This window comes from Leptinotarsa decemlineata, unplaced genomic scaffold (genome assembly GCF_025532065.1).
Source record: "Leptinotarsa decemlineata unplaced genomic scaffold, Ldec_3_MD MMD2_tig00000576_RagTag_RagTag, whole genome shotgun sequence".
NCBI classification, from domain to species: domain Eukaryota; kingdom Metazoa; phylum Arthropoda; class Insecta; order Coleoptera; family Chrysomelidae; genus Leptinotarsa; species Leptinotarsa decemlineata.
In genome coordinates, this window is record NW_027412551.1 from 278,742 (window position 1) to 295,126 (window position 16,385).

General features: G+C 33.9%; 1 protein-coding gene across 1 annotated transcript in view; it reads right to left on the reverse strand.

The window, feature by feature from the left end:
* mAChR-A (muscarinic Acetylcholine Receptor, A-type) overlaps positions 1-14,190 on the reverse strand; it is a 60,971-nt gene extending 46,781 nt beyond the window's left edge. The window contains exons 1-2 of the mRNA XM_074174449.1: positions 14,056-14,190; positions 7,353-7,702 (exon numbers count right to left, since the gene is read on the reverse strand). Of these exons, the coding sequence (XP_074030550.1) occupies positions 7,353-7,702; positions 14,056-14,190 (485 nt within the window). The remainder of the gene's footprint in view (positions 1-7,352; positions 7,703-14,055) is intronic.
* Positions 14,191-16,385: the final 2,195 nt, after the last annotated feature.

Here is a 16,385-nt window from a genome sequence, read left to right on the forward strand (position 1 = left end):
CTTTTTTTTGGCCTTTGAGAGTACCGCCAACTCTGAGTGTGCACAATATCGTTTACTTCGACTATACTGCAAATTATCATCATCTCTGACTATATTATTGTGATGTAATCGAATATCAAGTATTGGTTGATTCAGATATGTGATAAAATACTTGTTTGATTTTGTGAATACATATAATTAGCTTCTATGAATTTGTTTGAACTGTTTTCAATAAATGAATGGGGGCTCAAAATTCAAATGTTCCTTCGGGGTAACTACCCAACTCGATATCAAACATAATTTCACTATTCGATCTGTAACCATAATTGACCAGAATCAATGAGGATGCATCAATATCGTGGGGTGGATATTCCAAAGCTATAAGTGGATTATTTATTGACTATAATAACCTATTCATATTTGAAGTACCTGACAGTCCTACCGATCATTGATAGATTGAATTATATTGCAGCTTGGAGTGGGTAATTCACTCGTGTGAATTCAAGATTAGGGAACGTAAAGGTTTTTGGTATGTAGAGTTCAGCAGTTCACTGGATTGATTGGGACATTCAAGTTCTCAGAACACTGATGAAGGAGGTGATACAGTAATCAAGTTGTAATTCATTCACCGTTCTTTGAAAGAAATAGGAAACTTTGAAATTTGTTGTTAGTTTTTTAATTTTATGGATTTTTAATCTTCCTTGAACTGCAAAATGCATAATCCAGGTTGATAAGGAATGAGTACGGGTGTAATGAGAAGTAAACTATAAAATACTTTTCGATAATTTACTATGAAAGAAAATTTGTCGAAAAAGTGTGGCGGACGTTTAGGAAAACTCCAACTCGCTAGAATGAATAGTTTTCTGGTTTTCAAAAAGTGTTTTTGTTGACCAAATGTCCAAAGAATTGAAAACCCTAGGTGAGGAATTCGAAAGACACATACACAGAGAGTTGTCCGAGATTCCGGAGAGGTTTCTTCCTTCAGTTTTCTATTTCAACAATAGTCACAAAACATACGTATTTGACAAATTTTCTTGTTGAATTCGAAAAGTAGAATTTGAATCTTTCATAAAATAGATCGAAAGGAAATACTTCTTTCAAACCAAAAATAAATAATGATACTAGACTCGCCTTACATCTAAGTTCCGTCTGTTTTTACATCATTAGCTCAGGTAATGAATATCGAAAATTCAAGTTCAGCAAATCAATTCCCAGTATTGTCTCATCCCTTGATTTCATAAGTTATTGACTACCTGTTACGTACCGAATATTTACCAATGAATTGGTTCCATTTTTTTAATTGAATATAAATTGGCTTTCCAAAATGCTCGTACAGTTCAACAACTATCCAGGGTGGCGAAAAAAGAAAAAGTCTGAGATTCACGAAATGAGATTTGTCGATTACGAAGTATGTTGGTCAAACTGAGCGAAATATAATAACACGTTTCAAGAAACACATTTCACATTTCAGTTTCGTAGACCAGAGGAGTCTGGTGAAGTTCAATTTGCTTTAGACACTTTTGGTTGAACCATCAGTCCTGCCATGCTTGATGTTATTTCACTTCCAGTTTGAAGAAGAATGAGACTTGTATAGTTGAACTTACTTCTTCCAATAAATTGATAGATATAGCTGTTACTAAGTGATAGAATATCATCATGAAAAATGAGAAATGAAACTTCTTGTTTTTTTACCACTTTTATACAAGTGTTGAAAAACAAAGAAAGTTCCATTTCTCATTTTTCTTAATTAGGAGATCATGACAAACTAACACAATACCAGGAATTAATTTTGTGAACGTCATTAATGACATTTATAACCAGAAGTGGTCATATCAAAATTAACCTTTTCAAATTTCAAATTAGTCTTCACCATCTACAAGTACTGATAATATAAAATCGGTTAACGAATCGCGCATCCGAGTGATCCTGGGTGGAATTTTGTTTCGTCGAATTGTCGTTACTTTGGATATAATTCCTACGTCATCGAATCCATATTCCATAATATTTTTCTGTAGAAAACAATTATGGCCAATGAAAATCAGTAACATTCAATAAAAATCTAAAGAAAAAACTTCTCCCACTAGAACGAAATGTTGTCTATCGAAAAGCGTTAACCAAGTTCATATTATAATTGGTAAATGATGAAGACTGATTTGCCATTTAAGAAGGCCTATATTTATATCATTATCTCTGGTTATGAATGTCTTCAATGAGGTTAATGAAATGCATTCCTGGTATTGTGTTAGTTTTTAATGATCTGTCAATTCACAATTTGTATTCACTTGGTCTCCATTTCTGATTACTGAGCAGGAAAGTGAATGAAGGGCTATTCGAGATGGGACCTTTATCTCTATTCATATACCCCTACACTTTGAAAGTAATCTTAAAGCCTATTGTCATGTATCAGTATCAACAATTTTGAACAGTTTTCACTCATTTTATGACTGTTCTCTGAAGCAAATTGAACTACACCAGACTTCTCTGGTCTTCGAAACCGAGAATGTAAATAAAATACGTCTCTTGGAACGCTGTTTGAATCTGTTCTGTTTAAAATCTGTTTTTTCCATTAATCAGCTGTCGCCCCCATACGAACGACAACTCTCATAAGTTGAAAAACTTGTGTGAGCTAAGGTCTAACGAGGTCTTACCTTTTAACGTGTGATTCCTAACACGGTTCAAAATCATCTCAGCTTCAACCAGATAAATTCTCTCGAGAAAAATATCTGGTCGAGGCGGAAATGGAACCCACTGCCTTCCGATCGTGATTCGGGCGCAATACCACCGCGGCCGATTATGAAATTTTTCTTAGTTCGCTTAGTTTGACCAACATACTTTTTAAATATTACTGGAGTTTCATCACAACAGCAAATCGTTATTTTAACACCTGGACACGTATTTCTATCACCAAGTGATCATTTCTCAAGAGGAAGATTTAACTAAAAATGGGGAACAAGTGAATATCAGGTACATAACATGTATTCACATATAATTAATGGGCATACTTGAAGACTGGCTATGAATCAAATCATCTAAAAGACCAATTCGTTCGGATATGCGGTTGGTTATCTCGTTCACAGGCAGAGAGAGCAGTGACAAACGTGTTGTTTGTTGTCCGCTTCAGCCTAGTTCGAGGAATGATACTATGAAGGAATTCGATTTTCAATTATCGGAAATCATCGACTTTATATTGATCATAGACACTACCTTGCACTGATGAGTTCCCAAACTGCCCGAACCCGGTCTGCAAGTATGTTTCAATAATTGAAAATATTCTGGCTGATACCACGCCCTTCGTGGTATAGATGTAACGCGAGTCTACAGTCAGTGTTCTGTTTCGGTGTGGAAGAAGTATTTTCTTGATTCATTCTACGCCAGAGGTTTCGATTGTACCTCTCAAATTCAACAAGAAGGACGTACGTTGAAATGAAAAACTGGAGGAGAAAATCTTAAAGTGAACCAGAATTTCGGACAACTCTCTGTATATTCGTCTTTCGAATGTATCAACTAGGTTTATCATTTTTTGGATAAGCAGTTTTCGGAAAATACAGTGAGAACATGAAAAATGTCCATTCTACAGAGTTAGAGTTTTCCTGAAGGTCCGTCCTGTCTCCTTTCAGAAGTACTTTTCATTTCACTCACATATATTCCTAATCAATCTGCATTATGCATTTTGCAGATCAAAGAAGAATAAAACTCCCGAAAATTGAAAACTATCAACTAATTTCATATACATTTCAAAAAAATGGCATCTGGCAGAAGGTATAACTTCTGCCAGATGGGATGAAACTTGCCGTCCAATATTAAAAAATCTCAAAATAATGACACTGTATTCAGTCATTGTTTATAAAAATCTACTACATATAAATATAAATATAAATAATTATACCTATCGTACAGACATACACCATCATGATACTAGAAATAAATCAGACCTCGTCATGCAAGCAAATAGACTGAAAAGGACTGACAATATTGGGCTTAAGTTATACAATACTCTGCCACTAGACTGCCGCAATTTATCATTCAATAGATTTAAGTACTTTCTGAAGTTTTTCTTAACTGAAAATCCTCTGCATGATATCAATGAATTTTATGGAAGTGTCCAATTGAATAGAGATGCCTTCAATGTGGACACCTAAATAATAGGTATGTTCCCAGTTGACTAATATGTATGTGTATTGTAATTTGAATCAAATGTTTGTACTGAACTTCTCAACAATCTTGATATTATTGATGATCTCGATATAATTTTTTCAAACTTATGATTAATGTCTAATTCTTAAATTCCATCATGTAGTGTAATTTGTTTCAATGAGTATGTTGATTTGTTTTAATGAGTATGTCTTCGTATTTTTTATTTCTCAATTCATTACCACCATTGATTGTGGAATCTTAAGATATATACTTTTATTTCAATTGCGCCATTTGTTTTGACATGTCTATAAACCTTGTGTTTCTCAAGACAAATAAAGATATTATTATTATCATTATTAACGTTGAAAAAATTGTGGTTTGATTACTGTACCATATTCTTCATCAGTGTTGGGAGAACTTCAATGGCTCGATCAATCCAGTGAAGTGTGCTAAATGCTACACACCAAAAAGCTTTACGTTGACTAATGTTTAAATTACCTACTCGAGTGAATTACCCACTTCAAGCCGCCCTACAAATCAATAATCGCGAGGATTGTTATGTACTTTGGATATGAATCGTTCATTATAATTAGTAAACAATCCACTTATAGCTTTGTAATATCCACCCCAGGATATTGATGCCTGCTCCTTGATTCTGGTCAATTATGGTTACAGATCGAATAGTGAAACTGTATTTGATAGAGAGTTGTGTAATTATCGCAAATAAAAATGTTTGAATTTTCGGCAATATGTCATTCATTGAAAACAATTAAAAGAAGTTCATAGAATCTAACCACCTGAATTGACATCAAATGTACTTCAATAAATTGATGGATGTAGCCGTTACTACGTGGTAGAAAATCATCATGAAAAATAATAATTGAAACTTTATATGTTTTTACCACTTTTATTTGTAACTAGATAACGTTAGGTTAGGTTCAAAGTGAGTGGGTCTATTCGACCCTCCACCGCATCCCGCAAAGGTTTATTATGGCTCACACCTATTCACACTCGACTAAATAAACTCAGGTGATTAGTTTGCATGGTGAGTGATCTTTCAGATCAGATGGTGAAGGTACGGCTCTGCCGAACTCTAAAAACCTGATTCGGTCCCCAGCGGGGTAGGCACAAAGTATGTACCCTGCTGTTTCATCATTATCGAAACAGAGGCGACACACACTGTTTTCCGACTGTCCGAGTCGAACATCCCTACAGTAGACCAACATCTATTGGTATTGAGCTTCGAAGGGTGAATAAACTCCTTGGAGTGAGCCAATCCTGGAAGATTCTGCCAGAAGTCCATAAATCTTCTTGCCATCCAGGTGTTTAATCTTTGTTTAGCAAAGCCTAAAGCGATACCAATGACAGGTTCTGGTCCGATGAAGCTGCTTGCAGCACCCTCCTTTGCAAGAGAGTCAGCAGCCTCATTGCCTATCAGGCTAGTATGGCCAGGAATCCAGAACAGAGACAATCTGTTAAGTTTTCCTATCGAGGAGAGTCGTTTTAGGCAATTTGTTACCAATTTAGAAGTTGCTCGGTAGGAGCCAAGAGCTTCCAACGCCACTTAACTGTCTGAGAATATTTTCATTGTCTTGTGTATGAGGTTGGATTCTTCCAATCTCTCCGCACACAATGCAATAGCGTAAATTCCGCTTGGAATAGAGTCACATAGGTTCCTAGGCAGATTGATATCTCTGTCCCGGGTCTGCGACTGAAAATACCTGCACCAGAACCGAAAGGTGTTTTTGATCCATCTGTTAACCAACAATTATCTGCTTTTAATATTTCCTCTTATTATTTTTCACTAACGTTACTGCACTTGAGTCCTATAAGGACATTTTTGAACTTAAAATTAAACTCAAAATGATTTATTACATTAGCCCTTTTATAACACCAGTGTGTAACAACAGAGGTACTTAACCTAATTGAGTACCTGAATTTTGTTTACCTGTGACAATGTGAACAGGTTGCACCCGTTATGTTTATGCTTATGAATTTTCAAGGATTCCAAATAATTGAGTTTGCAACCCTTCCTTGCATAGTGCAAAGTTTTCGTTCTGTTTAGATTCGGGTACATAATTGGAACAAATATTTTCTTGCATATCTAAATCAACCAATGCTTAATATTAGATTAGATAACAATAATATAGTTAGAGATAATAATAAATAGGGGTTTGACAAAAGTAATAATACAGGTTGTAACTGAATAAGTGTTAAACATTCAAGGAGGTGATTCCTCGTCGAAAAAAAGATAGAATCTTTCATATAAGGAAACTCCATTGGAGCATCCCTTGTTAAGATACAGCCCCTTAAAAGGGGTACATAACATTTGTACAACAATTTTTTTCACAAGTACTGAAAAAGTTACAATATTGAAATTAACCTGACGTTTTGTACTACCAAAAAGACACATAGCCAGTAATTCATTTGGTTTACCCCATGGTTGTAAGGTGTGGAAAACGCAACCCCTAAAATTTATTTTCAATGTAACTTTTTGTCTCATCATTTTTTTACCATATAAAAATGTATTTCCGATAGCCTGTTTCATTGTAAACAAAAAATGTCTCTTGAATTTTTTGCTCAAAATAAACCAGTTCGCAGCAAAAAATTATTTTACGAACAACTACAGAGATACATCGTCATAAATGTGAACTGGATTTATTGTTATTTATCAATAACAAAACACACAACATGTAGAAATCATAGTAAATGTTCAATAAAAAAAATTGTTATACAAATTTTATGTACCCCCTTTAAGGGGATGTATCTTAAGAAGGGATGCTCCAATGAAATGTTTTTATATGAAAGATCATATCGTTTTTTCGATGAGGAATCACCTCTTCAAATGTCTTACACTTATTCAGTTACACCCTGTATATTCAGAATATTCATGATAATAATGAAACCATTCTCACAATAAACTTTCGTTAAGACCGTAGCTCTCTTGGTAGAAGAAGCTAAGGTGTTAGCGAAACGCGTCTAGAAATAAAAAATATTTTTTGAATTTGTTTTAACCATTATGATGGATGTTGTTATCAATTCTCATTAAGTGACGTGTCAGTCCATTTAGAAAGAAAAACGGTACACTGCTATAGTTGCCATATATATTTCTGTTTTTCTACGAGCTTACTGATCGTTTCCCAACTATACCCCCAAGTAAAAAATGTACATTTCATAAATGTCTTCATCATTCATTGTCGTTAAAATTAAGTTTTTTCAAACAATCGAAGAATACTTACGCAATCATAACAGCGGCTCTATTGGTCGTCCTCCTCGCCCTATACGTTAACGGCCTCGTTACCGAAAAGTACCTGTCGAAACTGATGATGAGCAGGTTCAAAACGGAGGCGTTACTCGCCAGATAGTCCAGCGCCAACCAGGTGTCGCAAACGATAGGACCCAGCGGCCAGTATCCCAGCAGCGTGTATATCGTGAAGAGAGGCATGGAAATGAGTCCTATAGCAAAATCGGCCACGGCCAAGGAGAATAGAAAATAGTTGCTTATTGTTTGTAGTTGCTTGTCGATTTTGAAAGATATCATTACCATGATATTACCAACGACGGTTGTCAATGACAGGAGAGCCGCTGGAATAGAAAATCAAACTAATTACTTGCGTACATGCAAAAGGGCTTACTGTTGACTTCAAACTAGTGATTATTTTATATTTCTTCATTTTCGATAGTATTTGATACACTAACACCCGTTGGTGTATTTCTAAACTGGATTTCAAAACACTAATGAATCACAGTTATTGGGAAAGCTAATGAGTGCTAGGCTTAGATCATCAGCTCCATATATTGGCCCTTAATAAGCTGTGAGGGTATCAAAATCTATGGTATGAGACCAAACCTGGAAATGATCTCCGCCAAAAAAAATCAACTTCAACATTGGAAATATTATAAATAGGTACATACAAAACGCCATATAGTCTTTATAGATAACCCTGGGGAAATTTTAGTCAACAGAACATGTTTTCACCTACAAAGTGCCACCGAAAGAGTATGTTATTTCTAAGGCTTGTTTGCACATTGCTGCGAATTTTAAAGACATCAATTCACCAGCATTTGTAGAAAATAATGCCCTGTCAGTCAGGAACTCAGATAATTTTTTTAAAAAATTCGCCACTTCTTCATTTATTAACATTAAGGGCTAAAGTTTCCACAGAAAATAACTGAATGTTCAAACTTACGAGATAAAAGTCGAAATTTCGACTTTTATTTCGTAATTTCGACTTTTATCTCGTAATTTCGACTTTTATCTCGTAATTTCGACGTTTTTCTCGTAATTTCGACTGTTTTCTCGTAATTTCGACTTTTTTCTCGTAATTTCGACTTTTATCTCATAATTTCGACTTTTATCTCGTAATTTCGACTTTTTTCTCGTAATTTCGACTTTTTTCTCGTAATTTCGACTTTTATCTCGTAATTTTGACTTTTATCTCGTAGATTAGATTAGATTAATATGGGGCTTCTGTGCTGAACAGCCACTACACTGCGACCTTTGCAGATATATTGTGTGTGCCCTCATGTATGCTAGAGTTCCTTGTCTAGGCCCGTCCTTGTAACTAGACTCCATAGGCCAGACCTCAAGTTACCCATATATTGAGAGGGTTGTGGTTTTCACTCCCCTAATGTTGCAAACCTTATCCTTGACAGACCTTCGCAATAGCATAGTATATGTACGGCAAAGCCTGCATAGGGCTGTGTCTGCTAGTCCGATGTTGTTCATGTGTTTGTTGAGTCTACAGTGTCCCGTCAATAGCTCAACCAGAACTCTAGTTAATCGCCTATTCAGACTTAGTAGGTACTCCGTGAATTTTGACGATGTCTCTTCAATGAACTATTTGGCCTGTCTCATACCCGGCGCCTTATTCCACCATTTTTAAGATGCAATATGGGCTCTGAAAATGAAGTAATGGAGAGGATACAAAAAGCCTTTCATGAAGTATTTACTGAATCAAATCGACCATGTTTTTTTGTATGGAAAAAGCATGCACAATCAAAAGATAAAATCTTGGTGGTCTATATCACATAAACATAATGCACAATACTGGTTGAATTCATTTCAAACCCTAATAGAAGTCAATTTATTTGATGCATCATTTTCGCACAAGTCTCTTATTCAATTTTGTTTCATACCATCAGAACAAGTAAGAGATACCTGGTTAATAGTACCCTTCTTAGCTATCACTTTGTGTGTTCTCGAACAAGTGGGGGTATACATTACCTCTTCACAAAATTTCCTCCACGATTGCCTCTCAGCCTTTCTAATTTCTTTATTATATTATACTGTGTGAGTGTAGCCTTGTATTCCGCCCAGTCTTGGTTGATTTAAGCTTTGTTAAATAGCCTCCGCAATTCCCTTCTGAGGATTTCTAAGTGTTTGTTCCACTAGACTGTTTTGTTAAACTGTTGCCTTGTTTTCTCCGGATAGTTCGCCTCGTAAGCTGCAATTATTGCCTTACCTACTTTTTTCACTGCCTTTTCAAGGCTTTTATCGTTCTCTATTTCAATCACCTCCCCTTCGAGAGCCTCGTTGAGTGACAATAAATATCCTCTCCAGTTTATCTCTCTAGGGTTTCAATCTCGTAATTTCGACTTTCATTTCAAAATTTCGACTTTCATCTGGAAATTTTGAGTCAAAAGTAGAAATATGGTTCCTTGAGTACATTATAGTTTACTACGAGGTGATGTTAACAGGAGGTTCGTGAGATTATTGTGTGATTGAGATTTCAATGGAAATATGTGGTTGAAAGTGGGATCAACCTCAAGCGACCCAAAGGTTAGGAATAATCATTAACTCTGAATCAATCAATAATTTCAACAATAATCATTTCGAACTGATGTTAAAACAAGAACAAATATTTCAGTTTAATGTACATTTTTGAAGATGCTCATGTCAATGATATTTCATTAAATTTTACCACACTATTTATTATTTCTCATCTTCACACTCGAAAAAATTTGTAATTTTGAAGATCTTATCATCGTCACATTCGTCATGATCGAAACAATAGAATTGAATAATACAAATTAATTTCTCTCTGATCTTCGTTTAGCTGCCGATTCAAATTTTTTCACATGAATTCAAATTTTAACAGGTAATTGGAGGATATTTCTTAAAAGGAGGATGTCCCAGAACTTCACGAATCGATATGGGCACTGAAAATGTAGTAATGGAGAGGATACAAAAAGCCTTTCATGAAGTATTTACTGAATCAACAAATCGACCATGTTTTTTTGTATGGAAAAAGCATGCACAATCAAAAGATAGAATCTTGGTGGTCTATATCACATAAACATAATGCACAATACTGGTTGAATTCATTTCAAACCCTAATAGAAGACAATTTATTTGATGCATCATTTTCGCACAAGTCTCTTGTTCAATTTTGTTCCATACCATTAGTACGAGTAAGAGATGAGTTGTTGTTAATGAAATTTTAATTATAATATTTATTTCAGAGTGATCTTGATCAAGTATATTTTGAATGGAGTATTCATAGAATACGGAAAACAAGAAATGCTATTGCTCCAGCAGGGAGACCCTTCATGGAGTTACAGATCACCTCATCAAGATTCCATCATTCGCTTTTAAACATTTTTCGTCGAAGTGTACATATCCACGGACAGCCTGTGATGAAGATTTTATGGAAATTATGTTCAATTTTTATGAAAAAAATAATTACACAAGGTCCCTAGATCCTTATGCCACAATTAATTTATACATTAACCTGAGAAGTGAATTGATTATGTTATGTCAATAAATTTTAGATTGATTAGTATGCATTGATATTATTCAGTACCTTTTTGAAAAAGTAAACGCACGAGTAGGATAAAGTCGACTTTGGCCAAAAAAAATTAGTTTCTCATCATAGCAAAACAATCTGATCAGTAATATTCTTACTTCATCATCGAAACTTATCTAAAATTCAGTTTTTCACTACAACTGAAAAAATTTCTAGTTGAAATTTATTAACATTTTGAAAGAATACTCTACACATTCATATCTTAAACGTGATGTAGAAACACATTTTGCAATGGCAACCAACTAATACTGTCGGTATGTTATTCGAAGAGATACAATGTTCATTTCTTAGGTATTATGGGTTTTCTCTCCTCGTTTCGAAATACATAGAGACCTAATGACGCAAAAAAACTAACTGGAGCAGAATGGTTTCCGAACGTTCAATCAAAACATGAGTAGGCTTCGAATATTCAATAAAATCGGTTTCTGTCATATTTCTTCGTAAAAAAACATACCACTATAAGAAGATTGAAGCACTGTCGAAGTGATTTGAAAAGAGTGTCGAAATTTCGGGATAAAAGTCAAAATTATGAGATAAAAGTCGAAATTACGAGATAAAAGTCGAAATTACGAGATAAAAGTCGAAATTACGAGATGAAAGTCGAAATTACGAGATAAAAGTTGAAATTACGAGATAAAAGTTGAAATTACGAAATAAAAGTTGAAATTACAAAGATAAAAGTCGAAATTTCGACTTTTAAGTCGAAATTATGGTGAATCAAATGAATAAATAATTTTTAGCCCATCTATACGCTTCCGTATTTTTCATTTTATTGTGATTTCAGTTTTTTGCTCAACACAATTGATATTTTTCCAGGTAATCTTTTCAATTCTATTGATATATCATATTATACAATGGAAGTTTGAAATGATGAAATGTACAGTAAAAGTTCTTTCAGTAGATGTTGCGGAATATGGCATTTTCACAAGTAAGAAGTGTTCCTTGTCATTTATCAGTCCAATTGACATTTTTGTTAGTTTTTCCCATCTACACGCACCGGCTAACCGAACAAATGTTGCTACCTGAAAATAAAGCAAATTTAGTTCGAAAATATAGCAAATCGAGTAGAGAGTTTTATATTCTACAATTGTCATATTTTCTTCAAATGACATTTGGTAATGGATGTTTCATTATTTACTTCCTTAATGAATTTGTTGATCTGCTAGCTGTTGAAGACTGCTGATTTCTTTACTCTGTAACTAACATTTTCCCTTTGAAAAAATGCGATAACCTTTGGAAAAGTAGCTATATTTACTTTTCATCATATAGTTAATGGTTCACAAGGTGAAGGGTTTGACAAATAAGCCAAAATTGTACTCAGTTTAGTGATTCTGCATTTCTTCATATCCATAATATTTGAGAACAAATCAAACGTTTTCGTACCTAGACTTTGATTTTTCGGGCTATAATCGTGCTGAAGCTGCTGCTGCATTGGGAATATCGTATGGCGCAGTTTTTTTGTTTTTTTTTTTTCAGTGGAATACAAAACGGGACAAACCCAAAAAAGTATTCACAAATGATGAGGTGAAAATAACAATGAATAAATATATGTTATAAATAATATGCGATATCGTGTTATGAACAGTTATTAATCAAGTGCAGTACAAATTTCAATAGATAAATATGAAAATGGTGATTGTATGAACGTTTCAGAGACGTGGTAAAGGTTGCAAGGGAATTAGAAAAGATGTAAATTTCTATTGATTTAGATGTATAGTTGTAGAATGGAATAGAATAGCGTTTATTTGCAGATAGACATAATCTACAGGTTAAAATAATTGAATACATGTAGCAAATAAGCACAAGGATGTTCCACTGAAGTTAACTCTATAGTGGTTTACATATTATATCAAGTAATGAATGTAGTAATAGCTTAATTCCAAAAAAAGAGTTTTTATCATTAAAATATAAATATTCTAGATACACACTGTTGAAATTAAATAATATAGTTTATAAAAATGTATTATCTATACAGACACAATCACATTTGTTTACAAACATAGATATACGTATACACTGAAACATGGAATCTCACACTGTTCGTATCAACAATTAAGAAATTTTAATTTTTTTTATCAACACTTTTGGTTCTATTCTCAGTTAAATACGTTATTCTGAGATATAAGATTTTGCCATGATAATATAAATATGCTTGATATAAATTGATACAAATAATAGTAAAAATGTGTTATCCATTCAAAGGGGTTTATATTCACAGATACATGCACACTTATGCACAATATACATTAGTGAACATTTTTTATAAAAGTCATCTTATCTTTGTGTCCGAGGACACTGAAATTGAATGCGACGGCATGTATTATAGTTATAGGTGAGTTTGACCAGATTATTTTTATTTTTATAATGTCTAATATTGCTTGTTTTGAAATATAGCTATCTGACGTCTAGTACACCTGATTCTTCATCGTTCACTTGGAAATCTTGATCTTTTGGATAACATCAGTTCGAAGAAACGCTTTTGAATAATCCTGAGTAGGCGTAGGTATGGTAGGTCAGATATTAATCCCCATCCTAGAAGACCGTAGCTCAGGTGACTTTCCACTAAAGTGTAATTTTTTTTTTCTGTTTCAGATCAAGAATGTCATTTAATTGTCGGAATTTATGGAGAACAAAGCGGAGCTTTTGGAGGACCAAATTCACATGATGATCCCATCGCATATGTGTATCTCTCATAATTCCGGAGTATTTGATGGTATTCACAGAAGATATTTGTAGGTTACTTGGCAAAATGAGTAGTTGAAAACTTGGCAAGGTAGTTTCATATGTGGTGAAGGGTATAAAGAATGTTTTATCAATATTGATAGTTAGTACTCTGTTGTCAAATAATGTTTTTATTAAATGATGATCTACTTCCACAGAGTTTTTGAGACTGGTTTAGTCTTGTCCCTCATAAAGAATTACAGTATCATCCGCAAAGCTAATTATTTTTCCTTCAGACTGTATTGAAAATAATCCATTCACATAAATCGAGAGAAGAATTGGCCCTAGCACTGTAGGCTTCATTAATTTTAACACATTGTTGGCGCTTATCAAGGTAGCTTTCGAAAAGTTCTAGACAATTATCCCGTTTCCCATTATATTGAAGTATTGATAGTAGTATGGAGTGACTCACGGTATCAAATGCCTTCGCCAGATCTACGGAAACACCAATGCAAGGTTTGCTCTCATCTAATGCTCCGTAAACATAGTTTGTGAGTTCAATTATAGCGTCTTCGATTGACTTGCCTTCCTTGAAACCGAACTGCATATCAGATTGAGAAATTAATTGAACAAGGGTCGAATATTGATAAGTGATGTTGGCACAGAGAATAATTGGTATTACGTTGCTGTAGTCTTCAGATTCATTATTAACAAATATATGGTCTATACATGATTTTGCGTTTCCTTGTATAGCTATTTATACCCGAAATATATCCATGTTCACTCAGGACATCCAAGTATCTATTCGGGTAATCAGAATGATTGAGAATGTTGATGTTGATATCTCCGACAATTAGTTTTTAGTGATATTGGTGGTCTCTATCATTATTTAGGTACGATTTCAATTTTTCAATAAATTCCGGTGGAAGGTGATCTATAAAGGACGTGTACAATCACATAATTTTCTCCTAAAGCAATTTTCAGTTTGATAGTAAATGATCCATTAAATTCATATATAGTATGAGATTGATAAAGTTCTGAATTAACGTAGGCTATCAGTCCATCATTCTGATTCAAATTTCCCTATAGCGTTACATCGGGTATATATCTCGTTTCTATTAGTACGATACAGTCAAATTGTGATTGAAACTGCTGGATAAAAATATCAAATTTGTCTAAATTTTTGGCAATACTTCGTATATTGTTATGTATGAGCTTAAAATTTTGAGATTCATTGTTTACTGTGAAAATTTCGTTCACTTTGTATGCGGTGTTCAGAACATAGGAATCTATTCGTTTTATTTCGAAGTTGGTGATATAAGGATCCATCACAGTAGATTAGTATATCTATCAGTATAATTTCTTTCAATGTTAAAAAAGTATTAAAATGTGATTGTGTTAGTCTATAGTCTTATAATAATATGTTCTGAATTTATTCTAATTACTAGTACTGGAAGTTGAGTATTTGAAAGTCCTGGTTTATGGTTGTTTATTTCCAAGGATCGTGTTTCCTTGATTTCTTTCATCTTCATGAGTTGATTTCTGTTGAGGTTACTTTTTGATGGTTTTGTCGTAATGGATGATTTAGAATAACTGTTTTAATGGGTGTGATTCCATATTTTCTAATTCTAATTCTGTGATCAGCATTTACAGCATTCACGAAGTTTTTTATGTGAGCCTTCTGGTTTTTAGCCCTGGCTTCCTTCAGATGATGCACTAGATTTCTGTTCAGTTCACGATCTTCAGGTCGTAGTTCATGTGTGATGGAGATGCCTGTACCCTTGAGCTTATGAAGTTGTTCGACTATTTTTTGTTTCTATAGGCTCGAGATGAATTCTACAATAATTGGATTTTTTTCCCGATGAGGTGGATGTTGTTTATGTCCCTCTCTTCCAATTTACAACTGAAAATTGTATTCATTTGTTCCAGAGTGGTACTCAGAAGATTTTCCCGGTCAGTCGTTATACCATATATAACTGTATTATTTTTTTTATTTTCTCTCTCAATATGAGCGACTTTCTCTTCAATTCTGAAATGTTTTTTCTAGGTTTTCAAGTTTTTGGTTTGAGGTATCGTTAATAGATTTTATCTTCGCCTTCATCCCGTTTGTGTTCTTATTTATAATCGTTTCCAATTTCCAGAGCGCCATGCTCATGGAGCATTTATATTTGGTGCTCACTACCGAGGTGTATATTTGAGGCTTCGTTGTGTGATTGATAAATTTGTGTTTGTATCATCAAATGTAGGTTTTTCTGTTCCCTATGATTTTTTTTTAATTTCTAATTACTCACTGTGATCGGCATTCTTATCCACTTTCAGTGATGTTGAATTCAGAATGTTGGTGCACTTAATACCACTTGAAATATATAGTTAAAACGAAGCACATGTACACACGACTCATTCACAACACCTATCTAGGGGAGAATTCAAATAGTAATTAGTTTTACTTCGATTCGTTTGGAATGAATATAATTCTCTGGTATTATACACATGTATATCAATCAAAAGTTGGTTCAATTTAGAACTGCTGTCAAAAAATTAATTCATTATTTTATATAAAAACTTAATATCAGCTATTTGGTGTCTATCTGCCAAAGATTGAGTTGTATTTTAATCTGTAATTGATCTTTGAGATTATGAAAGAATTTTCTATTGATATAGGTGACGAATTTGCTTTGTATAGATTCATGACTTCAAATATACGAAACATACAGGGGGTTCTGAATAACTGAAACAGAATTGAGCTGGTTATATACATAAGCCATGTAAACTGTACGAACAGAGTTAATATTACGGAAGTCC